The 25,964-nt window shown below is 38.7% G+C and overlaps 1 protein-coding gene across 3 annotated transcripts in view; it reads left to right on the top strand.

The window, feature by feature from the left end:
* Window positions 1-8,080: 8,080 nt before the first annotated feature.
* Window positions 8,081-25,964, top strand: part of LOC106070364 (prickle planar cell polarity protein 3-like) — a 169,711-nt gene continuing 151,827 nt past the window's right edge. Inside the window, exons 1-3 of one of the 3 annotated variants that reach the window (XM_056026334.1) lie at window positions 8,081-8,543; window positions 10,658-11,012; window positions 14,061-14,185. In XM_056026334.1, coding sequence (XP_055882309.1) covers window positions 10,911-11,012; window positions 14,061-14,185 — 227 coding nt within the window. In that variant the 5' untranslated portion in view covers window positions 8,081-8,543; window positions 10,658-10,910. Of the gene's footprint in view, window positions 8,662-10,604; window positions 11,013-14,060; window positions 14,186-25,964 lie in introns of all 3 variants that reach the window. The other 2 variants (XM_056026336.1, XM_056026335.1) reach the window with 2 other exon arrangements.

Below are 25,964 nucleotides of genomic sequence, written 5' to 3'. Positions count from 1 at the left end.
GTGAAATCTCCCCCCATAGTATAAGTTTTTAAAAATATATTTTATGTTTTTATATCTTCGGTTAACAAGCTCCAAGATCATAATCTTTCCTTTGCGTTCCTCATGGAACATGGGGCCTCAGTAAAAACGCCTCTATCCACGGTCTCTTGTTAGTTTTTTAATGGCTTCCCAGCTCTTTCCTGTCCTCTCGGCTTCATCTAGTACACTGCGTCGCCGCGTTCTTTTTGGTCTTCCTCTACGTCTTGTTCCCTAGGGAGTTCCACTCTAAGGCCTGTCTAGCTCTGTTGTTGGTATTTAAGTAGAGTGGTCGGCCTTACAGGACTCGGTCGACTTTGCCTGCACAGCTTCATAAGTATCCTTTGTGGAGCTTTACTCTCGCCTCTCACTATGTTTAGGGTTTGTGTTTTTGCTATGGTTTCCGTAACAGTATTTTTTTTTCCATGGACAGGTTGTTAGCCTATCGCACAACCCCTATGTCCCGGAGAGGGTGATGCACCTTTTGTCTGGCCTCTTTCCTAGCAGATCTGTCCGGCTCGATAGTACCTGCCAGGAGAGATGAGCTCCCGCCGGTATAGCTCTGAGGGTCATTGAGGCACGCAAACTGTCACACCATGGCAAGGGATGAGCACCAGGTGACAGAAGCTAGGACAAATTTGTACTAATGCTCTTTCTTCCCTAGCACTATTAGAGCGTGGAATGGGTTGCCTGAGCTAGCCAGGAAAACCATTTACTTGGCAGAATTTAAGTCATCGGTTAATATGCATGACTAAATGCATGACGCGTAGGACGTAATCATGTTCTTTTTTTTAAGTAACGTCTGTATCCTATAAGATAAGATAAGCCCCAAGATAACTCTAAAAGTTAGTCAAACTGAGTCGCAACACTAGTTTTAGATTTCAACGATCAACTGTACAATGTCAAGGTCGCTAAAGTGAACGTCACAGAAAAAAAAAAAGAAGAAAGAAATTGAAGCTAAAGTTTAAAGAATTACTGAATGTTTGGCAGCTGATCTTCATATCCAATTTCCTTTACTACCGCTGGCCAGTTGTCCAGTCATAGATTAAAAATATCTAAGGTTTCCTACAGAGTGAAATTATTCTGTGCTACCAACGGAAGAGCTTAGAAGATTTGATTTCTGCAGTAGTAAAAGTGCATTAACTCTTTCTCTCCTAACTGACGATACCAACGTTGATTCCATCAGAAGGGGGTAAATAATTACGGAGAGAAAGAGTTAATCTTACCATAGAGATTGAAAAAAAAAAAAAACATTGCTTATTAGCACTTTCCTTATTTTGAGCACCGGAAGCACCGAAAATGTATTTCCGCTTTGTACGGAAATCTCCGATTTCCAATTGTTCCATTCGATAACGAATCAAACTAGTTCAATCTAGTTCAATCTAGAAATGTATTTACTCAGAAAACACTTTCTGTCTAAATTTACACTAGTTGACTCTATGTTCCACATTACATCACAAATCAATAGCATTTTTTTTCCCCACGTATATATACATGAGTGGGGTTCGGTGGCTGAGTGGTTAAGTGCTTGTCTTCCGAACCTGGGATACTGGGTTCGAATCTTGGCGAAGACTGGGATTTTGATTTTCAGGTCGCCCCCTGAGCCCACCCAACTCTAATGGGTGCCTGACTTTAGTTGGAGAAAGTAAAGGCGTTTGGTCGTTGTGCTGGCCGCATGACACCCTGCTCATTAACCGTTGGCCAAAGCAAAAGATGACCTTAACACCATCTGCCCTAAAGACCGCAGGTCTGAATGGGGAACTTTAAAAAAAAAATTCTTTAGTTAGTTATTGGTTGTGGCCGCGCTGCTCAGTGTCATAGTGCTTAGAGCTAAGCCACGGACTATTTTATATCTCCTTTTGTATAACAGCCTCAATACATAAATACACAGAGCCGCTAAAAACAGTCACGCGTGAATGGACATAAAATACGCTTTATTGGCTTTGACGTCTCCAGCACCCGCAGGGTAACATTTTATTTGGTGCCCGAAAAGTCTCCGCCCCGCCCCCCCCCCCCTCCTTTACAAAACAGCTTCTCCCAGTTGTACTTTTCATTCCCACTGGACTGTCAAGTGCTGGACACGTCACTGTGATTACGTCATTTAGCTCCCCATCGATGCCACTCCAGCGCCCAGTGGCCACCCCACTTCAAAGTCGGTCCCGCGAGGCGAGAGAAAGTCATAAAAACTAAGAAGTAAAAAAAAAAATCTCGAACCAGACCGCGAGCTTTGAGACGAGGGCAAGTTTAATCAAAAGAAGACTCACAGAGTCGAGAGGTGGAAAGAAAGAGAGAAAAAAGAGGTAAACAGTGTAGAAAAATGCAATGCACGCCCCCCTCCCCTTTTACTGTCTTTCTGCCCCCCCCCCTCTTTCTATCAGTTGAGAAACCTGCTGTGTAGACTTTAATACCACTATAATGGATAAACACAACACAGAAAGATAATGGATAAACACAACACTGAAAGATAATGGATAAACACAACACAGAAAGATAGTGGATAAACACATCTTCTTAACAAAATAGAACATAAACTCTCGGCTTAACTCGCTTATAAAAAGACGTCTACGAAGTAAAAAAAAAAACCACAAAAAAAAACTAGAAAATATCTAATAAAATGTTTGCAGCTCAAGGCATTCATAGCAGGACCCTATCCTAACCTTAACCTTAACCCAGAAAACCTTCGAGGTCCATCATTTGCATACTAATTTACCTGAATAACGAATCAACATTTCCAAGATGGACAACCATGTTCAAGATCCTAGTCCGCAAGAATCACCCTTGAATTCAGGGGTTCTCAACCTGTGGATTGCCCCTTTGGGGGTCGATTGATGATTTGCCAGGGGTCGCCTAAGACCATCGAAAAAATGGATTGTTTTTGTCCATTCTTCTATTGCTGTATATGTGTGTGCGGGGGGGGGGTCGCGGCAGAGCAGGGGATTGTGAAAAGGGGTCGCCGAGCCTAAAAGGTTGAGAACCGCTGCTTTAATTATTCTATTAATAGTTTTTTTTTACAAACCAGGCTACGGTCGTTATTTTAACCATAATGAATTACTCTGAATGTCTTCACCATTCTATATCCCAATCTTTTTTTTTCCTCTCTCACCCTGTCTCTTGATTAGTCACTGTCTGCAGTGGCGTAGCTAGGGTGGGGGAGGAGAGGGGAGAACTTGAAAATTCCCCCGGGCCCCCAAGTGAGGGGGGGTCCCCAAATGAGTTTTTTTTTAACATAAATTATTAAATATTACTAAAAATGCAGGGGCCCCCAAAGAGGTCAAGCTCCACGGGCCCCCAAATGATTGAAAATTCCTGGCTACGCCCCTGACTGTCTGTCAACAACGTTTGTACATTAACTTATCTATAAATAGTTGTTTCTAAACTCTCCATGTTTTTAATTTACCGAAGGTCTTATTGATTGCTCATCTAAAGGCAATTGTAAACGATAAATTAGCAACGTATTTAAACTGCACTTTGATCTATTTTTAAGCTTGCGGTGCAACTCGGTGTAATAGAGCAGTGGTTCCCAAACTTTTTCCTTGACGGAACACTTCACACCTTCTGAGCTTTTAGCGGAACAATTTTTTTTTAAAAGATAGATTAATTTACGTGGTGGCCTACTAATTAACTATTTCAGTAGTTCATGGAACACCTAGTCAGGGCTTGCGGAACACTAGGAAGTCGCGGAACACAGTTTGGGAAACACTGTTAATAAATACACTATAGAGAGGGAAAAGTATCTTTAAGTTTTTCACTTAGAAGGGCAAACCCGGGATTAATTATGTGCCGTGTATCGGTCACATTTAAATCTCATAAACTAAAAGCGATATTGAACATCAAAATTTCACTAGTGTCTGTATCTTACTCAAAATAGGTGCACGCGTGTAATTGGCCTACTTTTAGTCTTTTGAAAGCCAACCCTTTTGTTTTGAAAATGACATATATGCAAACCTTTTTACAGCTATTTTAAAACAAGATTTTGAATTGTATTATAACCTCTGTGTACACTTATTCAAGGACCGCCGCGGCAATTTATATATTAATTAATATTAATGGACCTCATTCACCAATCGTAAAACAAACAACATTTAGCCACGTGACAATATTGATAAAACAACGAAAACAAACTGTCATGTGATATCCGTTGCGTATTACGTAATTTGTATAGAAGAGATAGAGAATCACGTGGCTAAATGTTGTTTGCTTACGATTGGTGAATGAGGTCCATTGTTGTGAAGGAACTTACGGTTTAGTCTTGTGTTGTTGTTTTTTTTTTTTTTGGCAATGTAATCTACTGAAGTTAAAAAATAAATAAATAATTCAGAATCCCTGCTGGCCTAATTGGTAGAATCGTTCAATCAAGAATCGGATGGTGTCAACATCACGAATTCGATACCTCAACTTGAAATTTAAAATAGAAATAATCTGAATGTTAGTCCTGTAAAGAGGTCACAGCGCGCACGTGCCCAGCCCAGTGTGTGTTAACGAATGACCCAAAGCGCAAGAGTTAGTTGTTTTGTTTTGAAAGCGATGTTGGTATTGTTGACCGGAAACTAGCTGCTTCCTTACTTTATAAATTACATAATGACAATGAATATTCAACAAAGGCAAACACTGGTTTAACCATTTCTTGGGAATTGGGAGTACTAGAATTAATACATAATCGCTTAAAATGGACCTCATTCACCAATCGTAAACAAACAACATTAAGTCACGTGATCTTATTGATAAACAATGGAAAAAACTGTCACTTGACAACCATCATGAATTAAACATGAGATCGTAAATTATATAGAAGATCTAGAGCACCACGTGGCTAAATGTTGTTTGTTTACGATTGGTGAATGAGGACCATTAGGACTGAAGAGTTGTACCTGCAATAGTCTGATAGTGGCGTTAAAAAAAACAACAACATACAATAATATGAGATTGCTAAAAAAAACAACAACCAAAAAAAAACTTAAGGTAATTGCTAACACATTTCCGGGCAATCGTTTCCAGTTTCCTGTAAAAAGGAAGTCCATTCCTGGTGTCAATACATATAGGTCAACACATTGGATTAGTTCATTAATTTGAAAGATGTAGCATAATTTAGTTCCCTTTTAATTGACAAGTGTAAGGGGCGTCTGAGCTGGGATAGATTAACTGGGGAAACTTTATTTATACCTTGATCCGATGGGCTGGGCTTTTCTGTATGTAAACTTTGCGTTACGATTAAAATTGCATTAATTAAAATTTGCATATGATTTTTTTCCTCATTATGAGATCGTCTGATTATCTAATGTATAATTTTCCAAAAGCGTGTGCACTTCCGGTTTATGTCGTTTGCAAAACCAATATCACGTGATTAAAGTGAATGCGCTCAAAATTATTTGTACACACCTGAAAATCTTTTTCATTCAGATGTGTGGGAATCATAGCAAAATTGTTTCGTGATTACTGCTGTTGACGGCCGTTGACTTGTAGCACCAAACTGCTGGCAGACGACGAAACCTCTGTAGGCGTAATATGTCTTAACTAATAAAACTTGAAATATTTTGAATAACTTATTTTGCTAACAACGGCTTTGTCTGCTCAAGATGTGAGAAAATATGCAGGTTGCAAAAGGGTCTGCATAGTCATGGTGACCTAAGGGGCAGATGATGTTAAGGCCGTTTCTTGGCCAACGGTTAACGAGCATTATGTCATGTGGCCAGCACAACGACCTACCGCCTTTACTTTCCCCAACTAAAGTCAGGTACCCATTAGACCTGGGTGTACTCAGCATTAAAAATCCCGAAATTCAAAATCCCAGTCTTCACCGAGATTTGAACCCAGGACCTCAGGTTAGGAAGCCAAGCGCTTACCATTCGACCACCGCGCCCCCAGCACACAACTCTCCATAACAACTACCACACAATAATTTTGAGTAAGCCAACATAATTTCTTTAAAAAAAAAATATTTAACAGTACACAAGTATTGTCTATCTAGCTGAACAAGATCAATCAGCTGAAACTTAACTTAATTGTATGAATAATATATACCGGTATTAGCCAGTTTTTACCTCAATATCCTCACCCCCAACCCCGAAACGGTTTTTATTTCATACTTATTGTGTCACCCATAGCACCCCCCCCCCCTCAATGCATTCAAAAGCGCTTTAAAATAGATGGTAAGGGCCCCTGACCACAGGGCATATCGAGACATGGGACGATTGACCTTTTGATGTTTTGGAGAGATAAAGGGATCTTAAACTGGAGGATTGTGGAAGTCTGTGGGGCGTCAATTAAACGTTCAATTCTTTACATTGGTCTCTAGGTAAAAGTTTAGGTATTGGGTGGCTGCCAGATAGCGCGGTCGGTACACGCACTGGACTGTCTCGATGGACCATGTTTCGAACTCTCCCCGCCGCCAGGCCCCGCCGTTCTGCGGAAGGTTTAGGCTAAAGTGTGATAATCTTCTTTTAAAAAATATGGAAACATAAACAAACAAAAACAAAAAAAAAAACCCAATAAAATGGAGGTTAACCCAAAAATAGCATAAATATTTAGTGTATCCAATATGCATAATACGGAAGTTTTTTTTTATTTTTCTCACTTTTCTTCTTCTGCGCGGTGGCTGTGCCGTAAAGCGCTTGGCTTACGAACCAAAGTCCGGGGCTCGAATTCTGGTGGAGACTGGGATTTTTAATTTCGAGATCTTCGGGCGACTCTGAGTGAACCCAGCTCTAGTGGGTACCTGACATTAGTTGGGGAAAAGTAAAGGCGGTTGGTCGTTGTGCTGGCCACATGACACCCTCGTTAACCGTTGGCCACGGAAACAGACCACAAGATCTTAAGGGGAACTTTACTATATATTATAGGCATTCACCTTCACCTATCCCTTCAGTCTGTTGGACCGTTGGTGCACCACACAAGATTTGTGAACCGTCTCTCTCCATCCCTCTCTTTCTCTTGCAGTGGATAGAAACTCTTTCAATGACAGGCCCGTCCATTCTTTTATGTTGTCTTCCCATCCCTTTCTCTGTCTGCCTCTTCTTTTCTTTTTCATGCTACTGCTCCCTACAGTGGAGACCAATAGCTTGTTGCCTTCGTCGTACAGACCTGTGACGTGGCAACGAGCTATTGGTCTAAACTGCCTACAGGCTGTGACGTTGCAGGTAAGAGTCCAGGCCTTCTATAACGATTGGTGTGGACTGGACAGTCATTCGATGGTCCCGGGTTCCAACCCTGTCACCCGCCATCCCCCAACCCCACACCGTCCTGCAGGTGGGTTGAGCTAGGATGTAATCATCATCAAACCTAAAACAAAATGCACATGCTTCTAAATTTGTCATTCTTAAGTAGTTTGTACTCCGGATTATCAATATCATGTTTTTATCCCTTGTCGCGTACACTTACAGGATTATGTATGACTAAGATAAGATTAATTTATACAATATTGGACTGTGCTTTTTTCGTCTCGCTTTTGTGATCAACACACACACACAAATGCCATCTTCAATATAGATTGAGATCTCTGTCTGTGTTGTCTTGTATATATGTCAGTGCTGGTGCATTAAAACCATTCGGCTCTTCGTTCTATGACACAAGAGAACAAATGATGGCGCACAAGATTCCATAAAGCTCATTCATTTCAAGAGGATGTTTGTTAAATTACGCGTGACTAGCGTTGAATTATTCAAGAATAACGACTGCATATCTTCTTATCTAGGTCAGTTCACACACATGTCTCTTGCTTAAAATTCCGTTAGCTTTATCAATTTTTTTTTTATTCTGGTAAAAAAACTGAACTTCTGTAACGGCACAAAGCAACCCCCTGCTGCCTGCGTCACTCTTTTTTTCGCGCCTCTAAAATACCATCGTGCCCCACGATATTCGGCATCTGTTCACATATCCTCGTCACGTCAATCACAAGAAAAATTGGGCGGAGCCTAGTCCAAAAATAGCAAAACACCTGGGAGAAGCCAAGGCACGCGGCGTTTCCCCCTACAGTTTGAATGGGTCGCTAGCCTTAGTCGAAAGGGGGGGAAGAAGGCAGGGGAGAGAGGGGGAAAAGAAGGTGGGAAAACTCCGAACTCGTCTGCGCTTTGCACGGATACGCTGGAGTTACTGAACCTGACCAGATTCCCCCAATATGTTTTGGTCCGTTTTCTTGTGTGTGCTGTGCATACAAATTTAAACTTTTCTGTCATGTTGGATTCATTAACCATTTTTTTTTTGTTTGGAATAACAAGAAAAATTATAATTATGCTAAAATGACAAGGTTATAGATTTATCTATAATTTTTTTTTGTGTGGTGTTGGAAGTGTTTCCCGCTGTTCATTTTGAATTTTGGCTTTCGTGACAAAGGGGATTCCGCTGAAAGTTTTTGAATACATTCTGAAACACTCGAGTCAGCCTCGGCGTTAGCCTCGAGAACTGGACTGAAGGAACGCGTGTGTGTGTTGTCTGCTTTCCTTTTTTTTTTTTCCTTTAACCATGAGACAATCGGGGCTAGCCTAGCGTGCTTTGAGCTCTAGATTGAGGGACTGTGTTGTGGATTTTATTTCAAAGTAAGTGCTTCGTTTTCATTCATTGTTTTACGCTTGGTCTAGACGTGATTAAATTAATCTAGATCTAGCGGCGCAGCAAGAAGGATTAATCTACACCGTCTTTCATTGGATGTATTAAGTAAATATTATTGTGTGTTCCAAGGACGCGATAGTTTAAACTTAGCACTAGTCTAGATTGAAGATTCTCAATCTAGAGATTGAAATTGAATCCAGTGGGTCTTTGTGTGACTGTATGTTGTCGGGGTTGTTGTAGATTTAGTTGAGAAACTTTTGTTGCATATTTCTCTTAGATCTAGAATAGTCTAGATTTAGATTATCTAGATCCAGATCTACTAGCTAGGTCAAGTCAGTCAAGATCTAGAGTCTAGATGTAGAATCTAATAAATTACATCTAGATAATTAGATATCTCGATTTCAGATGCAAATCTATTATTAAAGATTTAGAATCTAGATCTAGATAGATTATTAGATGAAGAATCTGGTATGAAATATTTAAGATTTAACACTTTTGATTCTATTAGAGCTATATATTTAGATGTAGACACTGTTTTTTTTTGTGTGGACGCATTTGATATAGATTATAGATCTAGACTAAGATTTAGATTATTCTAGATATAGATCTAGACTAAGATTTAGATTATTCTAGATATAGATCTAGACCTAGAATCTAGATTACTTAAAAGTCAAGTGCTAGATCTAGATTCTAAATATTTAGAAAGCTGACTAGATATCTAGATCTGAAACTGCATAGATTAGAATGTAATAATATAGACATTTGGAAAGTCTTTACTAATATATTATACTAGATTCTAGTTTGTAGTATAAGAGTAGATGCAGATGTAAATATTGTAAATAAATCGTAACTGATCAGCTAACTTGATATTCCTTGAATTAAAGATCTATTTTTATTTTGACTAAGCATAGGGATAATGCAATGATTGACTAAACCTTTGCGATTGATTTTTAGATAATTAAATCTACAGTTTTCGATTTTGCACTGACCTATATAGGTTTGTAAATGCTTGAACGATTTAATAGTAAAGTGCCTTTTATGCCTTTATATCAAAATAGTGATGAGTTTAATAGTGCCCTTTGGTTTAATTCTAGTGTTTAATAGGGCTGTTTGGTCTAAATCTTATCTTATTCATGGTAAACTAGTAACACAGACTAAAAACGCAAATACCTAGGTGTTATGATAAATGAAAGACTGTCATGGAATCCCCATATTGATGAAACTATCAAAAAATCAAACAAAGCATTAGGGTTTATTAGAAGAAATTTCTATAAATCAAATAAGAACATAAAACTAAAATGTTATTTAACCTTGGTTAGGCCAATAATAGAATATATGCATCTTCTGTTTGGGACCCCTCAACTCAAGAAAACATTAAAGAAACTTGAACAGACACAAAATAGAGCAGTGAGATTCATAACAAACGAATATTCACATTTGACTAGAGTAACACCTTTAGTAAAATCACTAAATTTAGAAAGCCTTCAGGACAGAAGACTTAAAAGTAAAGCAGCAATTATACATAAACACTGAACCATAATCTTCAAATACAAAAACAAAATTTAATAAAATACTCTGAAAGACACAAAGATTAAGGCACATTCCTCGTCCCAAATGCTAGGACAAATTTGTACAAATACTCTTTCTTCCCTAGTGCTATTAGAGCATGGAATGGGTTGCCTGAGCTAGCCAGGAAAACCAGTGACTTGGCAGAATTTAAGTCATTGGTTAATATGCATGACGCGTAGGACGCAATCATCTTCTATTTTGAAGTAACGTCTGTATCATATAAGCTAAAATAAATCTATCTTTGACCAAAAAGAACACTCTCGAGATTTTAGATCCAGTTTTGGGAGGAGAGTGGGCCGCTAATAAATCTGATTAAATTTGTCTAACTAGCATAACAAACATTCTGGCCGTTTGTTGACAAATAGATCTAATATAACTATAGATTCAATTTAATTCTTTCTTGTTAACAATACACTGTTATTATTACTAGTCGGTCCAATTAGATTTCATTGACATAGTCTAAAACCTAATATTTATAGGTCAGGTTTCAAACTCTATTTAAAATTCTGCGTCTAAAACCTAATATTTATAGGTCAGGTTTCAAACTCTATTTAAAATCCTGCTGTTCAAGGACTAGACATCGTTTATGTATTCACTGGATCAGCATTTTTTTATAAATTCCTACATGGCGTAGATTGTTGTGTCAATATTTGTGGTGCTGTGTCACGTGATTGTACTTCCCAACCGAAGTTCTCAGTTCAGGAAGAGAAAATATTCAAAATTAAATCCGATCGATTGGATTTGAATTCGAAATTCAATTGAACCACGCTGCCCATCGGCTAATCATGGCTACCGGCGGCGTGTCACCTTGTCCGGAGGGCGAGTCCAAGCGTCGGGCTCCCAGGAACAACATCTACGCTCACATCAGTGACGACCCGACCATCAGGGTGAGTAACTATTTGATCACTGGAAGGTCTTTGCTTTTCATACACCACAACAATGGAACTCTAATTGTTATACATAATAATACTAAATGAGCAATCCTGTGCCCATTAATGCATGTGAATTTTTTTTTTTTTTTTTTTAAATAGTCAATACCAAACCAGACCTCAGCTAGTATAAAAAAAAACCTGTATTCTGTTTCTTTGATATTCCAATTTTAAATGTAGAAAAACTTCTTTGACGGGCCCTGAATATTTGTGATGCCCAGAATAAGTACCCCCCCTCCCCCAGAGAAAATGCTTCAGGGTTATTCCCCTTGATCTAGATTTGTATTTTTCTTAGAAAAAAATGTTTACCGTACAAAGACATTTTGCTACTTCTGTCCCGTATCAGCGTTGAGACCACATTTGGTTAACATGGACTATGTTGACAGTGCTTTGGTATCAATAGTGGATCTCAAACCTTTTCTTTTAATAAGCCCACTGGAAGTCATCAAGAAATATCAAATAGGAACTAACAAATGTCTGACTCGCTTTACACCTTACTCGAGATACCAAAAAAAAAAAAAATTACCTATAGTTAATTAATTTTGTTTAAAAAGCAATTCTTGTTTTGTCAGGTAAAAGAAATAATTGTGCAAAATTTCAGCTTCATTCGAGATCGGGTGTGTGAGAAATATCGTGTACAAACTTTTTACCAGACAGACAGACAGACTACATTTCTTTCTTTGTTCTAGTCTTAAGATGAGATAATTTTATTGGTCCAAGTAAAATGGAAATTCAGTTTGAACTATACTTGTCCACCCTCACCTCTTTAAAGTTTATTGTAAAAAAAAGGTGGCTCTGGACTTTATGTCTCTAATTACCTGCGTTAGCCGACATCAGTGCATTTTAAATGAAATAAAACATTTCTAGGGCGCACCCATTTGAGAACCACTGTAGTGAACTATGAAGATCCATATTGTATTTATATTTATTATGTGTGAAGTAACCTCCTAGCGTATTGATTTCGCTATGAAGGGCTGTCTGGAGTGTGTGTTCTACATGGGCCACTGTCACCCCCTTTTATATATTTTTAATGATAACGCGCCATTGGCATATCGGTTATTACATTGAGCACGTGTGGCACAACACACGGCCCGAGGTCCATTTGTTACCTGGCACAAGGCGTATTCTAGGTGGTGTAGTACCAAATGCTGTGTGGGAATAAATGTTACCATATAAGTAGCAGACGATTCTAAAATAAATATATACATAAATATACAGGCGATTACAGGTTTACAATTGTAATAAAAAAACAACTTCAACTCAGCTTGTTATAAACTTAGTACTGGCCACGCGACACACTCGTTACCTCAAGCGGATGAAGAAATTAAACTTGACAAAAATATGGTGCATGTTAGTGTGGTCAGCACATTGTGCATGGTAGTGTGGTCAGCACATGGTGCATGGTAGTGTGGTCAGCATATCTCTTGCTGTCCAGCAGGAGGTGTAGGCTGTCTCTCTCTCTCTCTGGCCTCCTTCAGTTGCGAAGCGACTATGGATCATCTCATGGAAATGAGATGAATGCCTGGGCATTAGCTGTGGTGGGAACGATGTCGCCCACACATCAGTTCCCCCCACTCCACGCAACTGATGTATCCAAAGGAACGGCAGTGCCGATTCAGTTTGGTGTCAGCGGCGTCGCATGTTCTGCCAGAGTGTTGCACTGGGTGCTGCAAACTGCCTTAGGGTCGCCAGCTCCTGATTTTTCCTCAGGGTTGACTCCCGAGGCCTTTCTCATGGTTGGGTATAGCTGCAAGGCAACAGAGGTTTGAATTCAGAGTTTTCCTTCTCCTAGGTGGGTAGCCAGCCATGGCTAACGAGCCCCTCCACTCCAGGTGTAGGCTAGGGCGTCATTTCCCGTCACATATTCTCACCAAGAAAGCTGTGACGTCACCGTGCTGTAAAACTCTTTCAAAAAATTCGAACTTTTTAACATTTATGATTTATTGGCCCCGAAGATAAAAAAATATCCTTAAAACGTTAGTCAAGTCGATATCTGTTTGTATATGCCTGATCGTCAAAGCCGTTTTGCTTGTTGTCTGAGCCCATAACATGCTTATTACGGCGTACCTTATCTCTCTCTTTAATCTTTCCCCAGTACGAGGGGTGAAACTAAATGCATGGTTTAATATGTATGTATCACAGGCAGCCCTGTTAGTTTGTATAGTGTAGTATTTATACATAACAGGAACACGGACGATAGAAGAGACGCAGACAAAGACGCACTTAAAGCACAATACAAGCCGCCAGGCTTAAAAGGTCTAGGTCTAGTAACAAGACACAAAAGACTGATAAGACAAAATACGAAGTGCCGTACGAGGGCTAGAAGCTACCAACCGCGAGTGCAAGAAAAAATACAACAACCCTATTTCCACCAAACGAAACGTTTTGTCGAGGGCTTTTGCGAAAACAAAGCACAATAAACAGATATAGCTTAGTATGAATTAACGTAATAAAAGAGAGGGATTGTCAGGGATGGGGAATGATAAGGCCACGCCCCCCGATTCCCATTTGTCGATAACCTGTAAAACGTGGTCAGAAGCCATAGACATATCGCTGAGTAGACAGTTTGTTGTTAAAATACTTCCAAGCGTTACAAAGAATAAATCTAGACAGGGAAGCTATCCTAGCCACACTTTATCAATTAAAGTCAAACAAATTGTTTACAATACTGTCCCAATTAGGATTTGTCATAAAGGTTTCCACGAATTCACAATAAATTGTTATTCAGATAGATCTATCGTGTATTCGAATACGAAGGAATAAATTATTTAATATTCAAAAAGATTTATCATGTATTCGAACACAAAACAAAAAAAATGTTACTCAGAGCTATCGTGTATTCGAATACGAAGCAATGAATTATTTAATATTCAAAAAGATTTATCGCGTACTCGAATACAATGCAATAAACTTTTATTCGGATATAGCTCTCGTGTATTCGAATACAAAGTTTCATACTCCTTTACACTTGACTTCTAGTTTCAAACTGTTTGTTGTTTGTCTTAGGATTACACAACAGCTGTCCATGCTAATGGGCACAAGATCGGAGACAAGGGTCAGACCTTGACGGATACTTCTCGTGGATGCTCAAAATGTGGACAGTGTCCAGGACTAAGTTTACACTACTGGAGGTAAGTAGCCCATACCCTCACTTTCTGAGGCGCCAACTTTCGACGCATCTTTCAAACACTACTTTCCATTTCTCCTTATTCTGTTGACCCGATACCTCATAGCGTTATAGGAATCGGCCCCGTCTTTTGACTTAAAAAACAAAAACAAAACAACATTGTCTTCGGCTTGTTAGTCTGATAGCTAACAATGTTCACTATTTCTTTGATTGATATTATCATTAAAGCCCTCGCCTGCGTGTATTGTAAAATTAGCATATTTTGCTGACCACTGGATAGTGTGGAAAAAATATTATTGACTATACTGATGGAATAATAGAAAGGAAAGTGTTGTCTCCTCTGCTTCTTTCTGTTTTCATCGCGTAGTTGCAGTCTCAACCAGTGAACTTTCAATGAAGTTCAGTAAGAAATCGGGCGCTCTTCCAAAGGGCGCCATTATCCCCAAAAATGACCGTTAGAAAGGATTTTATCTAACAGTCAGTCCTGGACCGGAAACTCCTCACCTCGAATCCTGTCTGAAGGTTCCACAATGGCAGTGACCATTCCTACAATAGGGTCAATGAACCAGCAAAAACTGCCCCCCAGGGAACCACCCCCGGTGAAGTTCATTTTTCATGCAATACCAGGGCTCATTTCTATTGAAGATGTGTGCGCCAGGGTGCGCGCGTGTGTTGTTTGACCACCTGACACGTCCGTGCTATCAATATTGTCTGCACATCCCTACATCTTACAATGCGCGACCTATTTTCATCACGTGACCCAACAACAACGGTAATTGGTTATACTTGCTCTGAAGCGGAAGGCGATTTGTTTGGCGTTACCTGGTCCGGTGAGGTTGGTCCGGCAAATAATGGAATATTTGTTATGGGTCGTGTCATATTCTCAAAAGCATCGTCCGTAATACTACGCTCAACAAAACAATACACTTGTTTAGACGGATTTGGGGGGGGGGGGGTCTCGTCGTGTCAAGGACTTTGAAAACAGATGTGTTTGTAGTTTTTTTTTGTGGATTCCTGATAATTGTTTACTTGATGCATGGTCACTCGATTCGAAGACAATTTGAAAGTTTAACGGTACAAAGTGTACATGTTAATTCAATCACTACTACATATTCAACATAGGACAAAGTCACTATATATACATTTTTTTTTATCGATTTCTTTGTGCTTGTGTGTGTACCTTAACTAGCTTGTGGGAAGCGTGGTCGAGAGGCCAAGCTGCGCTTGAACTTGGCTTGGCTACCTAGAAGAGGGCTCGGTGTTCGTTGTGTTTACTGAGCGCCTAAAGGCAGCACGGAAAACCATCTCCTAGATACCCCTCCCCCCACTGGTCCACAAATGAGATTGCACCAAAAGCGCCCTGAGCATGCTATAAGCATGAAAGTAACGCTATATAAAAGCTATAATAATAATAATAACTACTGGAAATAACAAAATTACGTTGCTATGAGATTTCTCCATGAATAGAATAAACGATTTTTTTTTTGTAGCATTGATAAGCAAATATTTCTTTCTCTCTGTGTTCTCTTCTTTCTGTCTTTTCACACTGTCGTAATTATAGAAGTTGGCACCAGTTGGAAATAAGTTAATTTAGCAGCTTTTATTTTTTTTTCATTCACATCATGTTCTTGCTTTTGTGATTGGTTTAGCACACACACAAAAAAAAGAAATGGCGAACAGAGTGTCGTTGGAAACCCATCGTTCATTCGTGTCACTGATTTGTTTTTCTTGACTCAGGTAGCCGATGTTTCATCATTAGTTCGCCTGTCAGTGTGTTTGATTGTTTGTTTCTGTGTATAACAACCTGTCGCTACTCTGTTACAAGAACCCTCGATGGTGCGCTCCTTTCTTGGAGATCATTCTCTTGAGAGTGTCTTTGTATGGGACTTTTAAAACCCTAAATTAGCTCGATGGCTAACTAAAGTCAAACATTTATTTTTTATTATTATTGCAATATATTTAGACGTTGTAATTTATAAATATATTAATAATAAGTACAGAGTTTAAGATCTTGTTCTAGTTTTAGGGTAGATATGTCTTAGAAGGAGTGATAGGCAGAACATGGCCCGAATATGTGCCAAGAATAACTTAGATTTTGCGACTGCTTGCCAACTCAGAAATATTTAGCCAGTCTTCAAATAACCATATTTAATAATTGTAATCTTTCAGATGAAAACAAGTCTATTTATCTGTCTATTTATTTGTCACTTGTTATTTTTTGTTTGATAGTTAAATTATTGTTTTAAGTTGGATTTTTCTTTTGGGTAGTATATCCTTTACTACCTCGGTCTAGTCCTTTACTTTATATAACATTTTTTTAAAACTTATGCGTGGTACAGTGAATATTATAACATTCAGCCATTTTGTTCAGTGCCATACAATAAAAACCATCTTTGAGATAGGAGAGCGGCCTCGCAGGCTAAAACACGTGAATGTGGGGCATGTAAAGAAAATATATATGAAACAATATAGGTGAGTGACTGTATGCAATTGAGGAAAGGTCCTGCCCTTCTAGTCAGCAAGGGAATCTCTACCCAGTGTAGGTCGCGCGGTACATCCTCGACCTACTTAAACATGTTAGTTTAGAAATCCTCGTCCCACGTGCACACAGCCCCGTCAATGATTGTCTCTGTATGAGCAGTTGTGAGTGTGTGTGTGCGACTCATGCTGCGCGCCTTCCTTCATCGCCCTCTCACCTCCATCAGAAAGGCTTTCTTCTTCTTTCTGTTCTTATGACAGTGAAAAAAAAAACGCCCGGGGGGGGGGGGAATCTCGTCGCCTCTCGCGTGAACATGAATGCTCTACGAGAATAGTGTATTTCCGTACTGACAGGTCGACTTCCTAAACACAACTTCTCCCACATGTGTGCGCTGATAATGAGGTTATATCTTGTCTTTTAGGCCACTCCAAAACGCTGATACTATCAGCATGCTTTGGGCTTTACGAATGGGAGGCCCTTATAACAGAGGGGGGCGCCAATCGGACTGGAATAGGTTGCTGCGATAAGGGGCCTCGAAAAAGAAACAAGAATATCTGCGATCGTTTGTGTAAATATTTTTTCCCCTCAATTTTTTTTTTAAATTTCGGAATTGGATTCCTCCATTCCCAATTCACTCCTCCTCACACCATCCACACATGCCATCCACTCTTTTCCACACATGCCATCCACTCTTTTCCACACATGCCATCCACTGCTTCTCCTAAAACTTTAATTCTTTAAGACGCAACTCATATATATAAATATATATAGATATAAAAAACCGATATATCAAAACTATTCATTAGATATTTTGTCACTCTTTAGAATGACTCTGGGACAGTTGATGTCCTGAAAGGTCAAGATGTCACGTAGATTGCTCTATCTAATCTATTTTGAATACAGTTTTTTTGTTGTCGCCTTAATACTAACGTTTAAAAAAAAAAAGAGATGTGGCCGAGGTTAATTATGTCAATGTCAGGCCAGAGGTTACTAAACGAGGACGTGCCGAGCTGTCAAATTCACTTAGGTAGCCGTACTGGAGAGGCGAGCGCCTGACCTCTTCGGCAAAAAAGAGGGGGAGGGGAAGCGTAGACATTGGTATAATTAGCAAGTTTTGATTGCGGTGGGGCGTTTGGAGGGTGCCTGGGCGAAAAAAAAAAACGACCAATAAAACTCACGCCCTTAGTTTAAATTAACAGTGTGACATATTCAAAATCTTTATTAGTGTTAATATTATTAGTGTTAATATTATTTTAAAAAATGTAATGACTTTACAGTGTTCTTTAACGTGCTGGCTAAAAAATAATTGCTTACTTTTAAGTCTTTAGTTTTGGCGGGAATCCTATTCATTCGCTGGTCAATAGAGCAGAAGTGTGAAACTAGAGCTCAATTTATAGACAAGATCTAATTCGGGATGCCCTCGTTTTGACATGAGGGAGTGCTTGACCTACTTCCGTTTTTTTTCTAAATGACATTTTTTTTTAAATATCGCAGGAATGAAGATGTCGATGTTCCGATGCGAGGTCAATAAAGGTCACGCTTAGTTTACCTTGATATTTTGTGTGTTTCTTTAAATTATGCAAATTAATCTGGTCAGTAGAAGGTAAACTGAACGAAACACTCCACACTCTTCTGTTTTTCTTCCTATTACTTGTCGTTCGAAACTCAGTTTAACCATTTCCATTCATCATCATCATCATCAAACTCCATTAAAGTGAGGGCTTGAGAGGCTCAAATCCTCTCTTGCAAAAGCCCTGGACAGAAACCCTGCTGTCTTGCGTAGTGCACTACGCAAGACAGCTATTTCCATTATCTCTAAGATACAATTGTAAGTTGAGATTATTGCATTTGTTTTTTAATTTTTACATTGGACATAGAAAGTGTTTGTATAAATAAACATAAAACAACACAACACTATATTATAATACTAAAAGCGCGCTGTGGCTGAGTGGCAAAGCGCTTGGTTTCCGAACCTGGGGGTCTCTAGTTCAAATCCTGGAGAAGACTGGGGCATTTAATTTCGGAATAATTATGGCGCCCCTGAGTCCACCCAGCTCTAATGGGTACCTGACATCAGTTTGGCAAAAAAAAGTAAAGGGGTTTGGTCGTTGTGCTGGCCACATGACACCCTCGTTAACCGCGGGCCACCGATACTAATGACCTTTGCATCTTCTGCCTTATAGATCGCAAGTCTGAAAAGGGAACTTTACTTTTTTTTATATTAAACTCAGTTGTCGCTAAGAAATAACAAAAGAGAGAGAGAAAAAAGATGCTGATAATATATATATTATTTGATATTGTATAGTGGGTCTAAAGGATTGTTGAAACATTATCTCTGTTCTATAGCCTGTGAACTAGTGAGGGCTAACCACTTCTCCCAGATCTGATAGGCAGCGTTGCTGTAGGCATCTTTATTGTTCTTTGGCTTGTTCAAACTGTAAGAAGGGTTGTGCTAAACATGTTTCTATTACGTCATTATTTTTTGTCGATGTTTTGTGAAAAGTACTTGAAAGGATGTGACGCGCTAAAGAGGGCTTTTAAAGTCTACTCTTGGCAATGTGAAGTCTCTGTTAATTAATTCATTCAGTCTGCAATAGTTAATCTGTAGTGTAACAGAACAAGGGAGGCCTTCCCAGTGACTTCCTGATGTGAATATTACATTTGAAACACTGGACAAATAAACTTTTTTTTAATGTCCGCTAGTATAAGTTACATTAACTTTGAAACAAATATTTGCCATAGTGAGAAACAATAGTTTGAACCGGAAGTTAAAGTATAACCTTCAATAATCATACTTGACCTACATTTGTGCCAGAGATGTGCTCATCATATCTGCCCCCCCTACACCTCCCCTCCCTATATCCCAATAGCCGTGTACACCTAGGCGGCGGGGGAGATAAGGAGAGACCTCGACTCTCAACTTCGCTCTGCCTAGTTTTTTTCTTCAGTTTTCTGTATCCTTCTATTTATCCTCCCGGTGCTGCCAATCTAGCAATTTTAATGTTTCATGTACTACATTTCAAATCTGTTGACAACTGAAATTTGTGTATGCTATATTATTGTTTTGAAGTTTAAACCTCTAGGATATTAAAAATCATTGATAGTGTAAGTTGCATGTTGGCGAAGGTATTAGGGTCGATAAACTTTTTATTAATCGTCTCTTAGTTTTTTTTTTATCTTTTAATTTCTAGTTTAGTTTAAGTCTTAGTTTGTTATCTTTTATAATCATACTACCAAACAAGCAACCTGCTTCGAATAGTTCTACTAACTGGATCTCTAAATCATGACTTATCCAAAGGACCAATACATTAACAAAAATGTAATAGTATTTTAGTTCTGGCTAGATGTTTCTTTTTAGACTAGTATATTCATCACGGAAATAACGTATACTCATACATTTTTTTTTCGCAAACATTTCGAGTTGGCAACACTCGAGCTAGTCGTGCTCGCGCAGACGAGCCCCCCCTCAGCAGGGGTAGATAAATCAGTTCTGACCTTAGACCCCAGTTAGGATTACCTCCCCATCAGACGCACCTTGTGGTGTGTGATGATTATTTTACATGAGATGGAAATCACAGAGTTGTCAAATTGTATCCTTGTCGTCTGCTATAGTTCTACCCACATCTGCCAATTATGCAAATTTACTAAAGCGGGCATTTCTCTATATGTTTTTCTTTACGTATTTTGTTTTCTTCTGAGTCGTAAATTAGTGTACTATAAATATACTGTAGATATGTTAGTATTATTCACTTCTAGCCGGATATAACTCACTGCCTGCGGGCCTTAGTTTTGATATCACTGATTGACTGGTTTGAATTTAGATCTATGTTAAACATGGAGAATGTTTCCTTCACATTTAAAAAAAAAAGTTTTGCAACGAAATCAAAAGTAGAGTGTGAAAACGGGTTTACCCGATTTGTTAAAAAGTTTCGTTTTTTAAAAGAGATACAATTAGGTACTTTTGGTCTATTATAAGGGCCCTCCGGTTGTGGTAGGGACACAACATACACTACGGTCTCTGCCATGATCTAAGGAACATTTATACCAAGTTTTATCAAGATTGGTCTAACGGTTTTGATTTCTATGCGGGACATACATACATACTTCTTATCTTCTGATACATACATACAATACATACATACACACACCTTACGTTCTGCTTCATATATCAGATTATTGTTTAATTTTCATTTGTAAGCTAATGAGTTTTATAACGAAATCTTTTCTTTCCTATCTCTGTTCAGTACTTACTTTATATTCGTCTATATAGGTTAGGGATGTTTCATACATGATCTATTTAAATATCATAATCTTCATTTGACTAAATTAAATAATTAAAATTAATTTTAAAGACCCGCAGCATCACAATAGCTGATAACAGCCCCCCCCCCCAATTGCTCTAGTTCAGTGTTTCCCAAAATTTTTCCTTAACGGAACACTTCGCGCATTCTGAGTATTTAGCGGAACACTTTTGCTTATTTATTTTTTTTAGCTAGATTAATTCAGGTAGTGGCGTACTAGTTAGTTATTCCAGTGGTTCGCGGAACACTTATTCAGGCCTCGCGTAAACCCTAGAGTCCCGCGAAACACAGTTTGGGAAACACTGGTCTAGTTCGTTTTCTTTTCCAGCCAACTTCACTCACCCCGGGACTCCTCTGTGTAGGCCTACTGACTGTATATATTAGCCCCCAGAAGTGAGGATCATGGCTCAAGCTACGTTTGAAAAGTGATGGGCAGATCTCTACTTCCCCATGTCCTGGGTTTCATTAGAATTTTACGACCTCTGCCAGGCGGTATCTCTGCTGAACGTCTCACTGTCATACCTTGCTCTCTTCCTCTCGTTTCCCCATCCCTCCACCCAGTCCTCGTTGACTGACCTGGCGCTGTGCTCGTATATTATAAGAATTAAACCGAAACCCCCCCCCCCCAAAAAAAAAAAAAGTTTAGACTAATTATGGTCGTAAAGGAATTTAAAGAGTAACGAACCAGCCACCCCCCCCCCCCCCCCGCCAGTTGTGTGGGAGAGTAATAGGCCTACCTGGATATCTCACCTGACAGATAGTTCTCGTCAGTGCATCAAATAATATTATTTCAAAAAAAAGTATTTGCTAAAAGTGGCGTAGCTGGGGGGGGAATTTATAAAATCTCCCCCGGGTCCCCACTTGAGGGAAAGCCAAATGAGTGTTCGAATTTATTTTTTGTTTACAATAAATATTAAGTATTACCCCATTATCTCATGTCATGATGTCGAATGTCAAAATGCAGGGGCCCCTAAAGAGGTCAAGCCCAGGGTCACCAAATGATGGCAAATTCGTAGCTACGCCACTTTTTTGCTAAGATGATGTTCTTTTTTTATGCTATGACCTGGTCAGGGCTGCTGTCCATTTGATGTTTGTGTGACTTTTTTACTCAGTTACAAATGAGATTGCAAAGTCTACTGACAGTGCAAGTGTTGGAATGTGTGTCTGGGTGGCATGAACCGCTTGTCTACCTTTCAAGAGGACTGGTGTTCGAGTCCCGACTCGAGTTGCGTTAGCTCAGTGGATAAAGGCAGTACGGAAAGCCTTCTCCATGATATCCCCTTCTCCCTTTTTTAAAACCCAAAATAGATCAGCGCAGTGAGATTATTAAAGGATGAAATAGGCAAATATACAAAAGTAATTTAAAAACAAAATTGAGAAACAAGCAATAGAAAAAAAAAGGGATACCAATTTGAAAACAAAGATTATCCAAGGGAAAGAACCGCTAATTAGGGTCATTTATATGAAAATTGCATGTTTTAGCTCCCTTGCTGCTTTGTAAAACAAAATTTATACTAATTGATTAAGCGTGTCAAAGCGTAATATACATCTACATCTCTCATTAAGTAACATTTATTCCCTTTATTTTGATATCAGATAAAATAATTAATCACCAATAGTTAATTAACTAATGCGTTAATTAAAAAAAAAAGATTTATGTCTTGTCAGCTACAATGAACAAGCGTTCAAAGATTCAACTTTGACCTGAGAATGGGAAATGGGAGAAAAAACATTTTCAAACTTTTAACCAAACAGACATTAAGTTGATATAAGCTTTGTTTAAAAAATAAAACATGACTGAACAGGGCAAGGCATATAGGAAACCGTTACTGAGGTCTCCGTGGCTCTATGAGCACTCCAACGATATGGACTGGGATCCCTCTTATGCTGACAAAGCTTAGATCAACTCTCTGTCTGTCTGGTACAAGAAGCGAACACTTTATTTCTCCCACAACCATTCGCGGACAAATTTGAAACTTTATACAATTATTTATTGTACCTATCAAAAGGTAAATCAATAAAGTAAAAACAATTAGTCATTTAGTGAAATAAGTTCTACATTATTCAGATATATAGTCATAAATGTGGAATTATTCCCCTTAGATAAGCTTAGTTTAATAAAAGTATTTGACATGTTTTGTTTTCTAACTTGTCACATTGGTGTGTATGTGTCTCGCCCTGCACACGTTCACGCTTCTATATTTAGATTACACGTTCCTTAGTCTTCAATAGTGCAGTATAGTACGATACAATTTTTTCCCCCGTGCAGACTATATTTAAGTTAGCTATGCTGCAATTTCTTAATTAACACTTAAACAAAAGGAGATGTGCGAATTTTTTGTTGGCATACATCATACACTTGTTTAGGTCTCGGTGTAAGTTTAGATTTACCAACACGCGCTGCCAACTCTTCTTAGATGCAGGCCAAAGATATTTCTTTAACATTACTGTAATTGTAATACCAAAAAAATGACAAGCAATATTTTCGTTAATCGCAGTTCGAGTACATGGGTTGTTTCCCCTTATATTGGAATCCGACTTTTTTGATTGGATGATTCAGCGAAAGAAACATTTTTACAATGGCTAATGTTGTTATTGTTTTGCTCACGTATAAATCTAGTTGTGGTCTGAGAAAGAAGAAGAAGAAAAAAAAACACACGACCTTTTGTAAACATCAACCATGGCCTGGCCGTATCTACCTAAATATATCATGTTCCCTCCAGCGAACCAGTTCCATGGCCACGCGCACCCCAAAAGGTCACGTCTGCGGGCATATTTCGTCTGGATGGGCCATCCACAGCCTCAAGACTGCGAAACCTCTTGAAGCCCGGAGGGCATCACTGCCCTACACCGCTGCCCTAAAGATAGTCTTAGTGTTTTCTACCTACACCCCCAAAACACGCGCACACACACGCGCACATAATAAAGTTCAAATCTGCTGTTACATTTCATTAAATTAACCGACTTAAAATCCGTGTTATTATTTTTTAGAAAAGTATCCAAAAATGTTCTTTTATAGTGGCGAGTCAAGAATTTTATGAAATACATGTCGTACTTTATCTTTCAATTCTTGCTATTAGTACTAACACACACTTTCATGGTAGTAAAAACAAAATAATGTGAATAATTTAATTTGACATCTTATCTTATTTTATCTTATCTTATCTTATCAAGCTGAACTTTGCCCACCATAACCTCGTGCTGCGTGATAACACATTTTATTATAATTTCAGAAAGATCACTTCTTGAATTATTTCATTAATTAAACAAAATTATTTGCCGCTAATTAACTTTGAGACTCTGTGGAACTAACAATTATTATTTTTCTTATTGCTGATTATCAGTAGGCCCTACTATCCCTTTCGTTATGCCTCCTCTCCTTTCATGTAAAAAAAACAAAAACAACAAAGACGCAGGTTAACTATATTATTTGAACATAAGGTTAAGAATTGAATTAATTGTGTTATCTTACTTGTTATTGTCTTCTAAAAAAACGCGCCCGAAGGGTCACACTAAAACATAAACTCTCTATTGGTAACCCTTGTTATTTACTCCTGTAGGTGTCAATATTTATACCTTATCGAAACGTCAGATTAACGAATTCATATCTAAGTACTTACTTTCGTGTCTGTGACTATCTTTTGCATTTATTAGTTAAAAACAGACGAGCCATCTCTTCACCCCCCCCCCTTCCTCTGTCCTCCTTATGTTTCCTATACTCGGTGCACCAGTTGAGATTATTCTCTGTGAGAGGTCATTGTTGGTGCTGGTTGCATAAGGCGGGAAAAAAATGTGTAAACACTTCTGGCAGCCTGTTAGTGTCGGGGAAGACTCACCACGAGGAAGTTTCGAGAAGACACATGGAGCAGGGTGGCGAGGGAAATATTCGGGATGTTGCTGGAACACTACAGCCAAAAAATGGTGCGTCGTTGTTGTGGCAGCAACACAAAAGTCCAGTGGTATTTTACGACATTCTCTTTTTGGGGGGAGGGGGGGGGGGAGCGCCAAGCCCGGAAAAATCAGTGTAAAGAACTGGGATTTTAATGTCTTCATTTGGTTACCTAAGGTTAACGACATACTCCACCCCTTAGCGACGTTCTTATCTCAGGAAAGGAAGATAAAAGAGCTACAATGCAATGGCGGTTCGCTAGCACTGCCTGATGTGAAACAAGCTAGACAGTACTGAAGGAAAAAAAATAAAGTGAACGCTTAAAAAGCTAACGTCATTCGGCTTAATTTAGATCTAGATTTACATCAATGTAAACTATTTACATGAAAAACACACACGCATGTAGTACATATTTATTTAACTAATGTAAAACGTGTTATTATTAATTGCAAAGATTTATATAAATATAACTTTTATTTTAAGCCATCCGTGAATAACACCAATGTTAGATCTAGGTCAGTTGAACTTTTGGAGTTCTCGATCATGTTCGACTATTTCCGTAATATGAAGCTCTCGGGAATGTTCGACTGTTTCCGTAATCACGATTTTTAAGGAAAGGTGAATCCTGCAATCTTTATAAATTAACCATGTCCAGGGTGGGGAAAGTGAAGCTTGAGTTACTGTTTTGAGAATCCCTGGAACGAAACGAACGGTTCTATACCTGGGCTGAATAGCTATCCATTGAACATGTTTTTATCATCTCATGTTTTGACAAGCCAAAGTAAACTCAATAAGACCCTACAATACGTCTACGTCTAGAATGTCTTGTTAACTCTTTCTCTCCTAATCGACGATACCATCGTTGATTTTGACCTCATTAAATTAAATTAATGTTTAATTTTTTAAACTTGACTTTGAACTATATAAAAAAAGAGCTTGCATTTCCCTTTAATTCTATACCAAAATACAACATTTTCTGATAACAAACAACAAAGCTATTGAAGCCTAATCATAACAAGGTAGTGAAATAGTAATGAGCAAAATGAAGAATTCCTTCCGAAACGTGGAAAAATAATTACGGAGAGAAAGAGTTAATGTGGATTTATGTGGCCAT

Source organism: Biomphalaria glabrata, chromosome 4 (assembly GCF_947242115.1).
Source record: "Biomphalaria glabrata chromosome 4, xgBioGlab47.1, whole genome shotgun sequence".
Lineage (NCBI taxonomy): Eukaryota > Metazoa > Mollusca > Gastropoda > Planorbidae > Biomphalaria > Biomphalaria glabrata.
The sequence above is the reverse complement of the archived record's forward strand: the minus strand, read 5'-3'. Positions and strand labels throughout refer to the sequence as shown.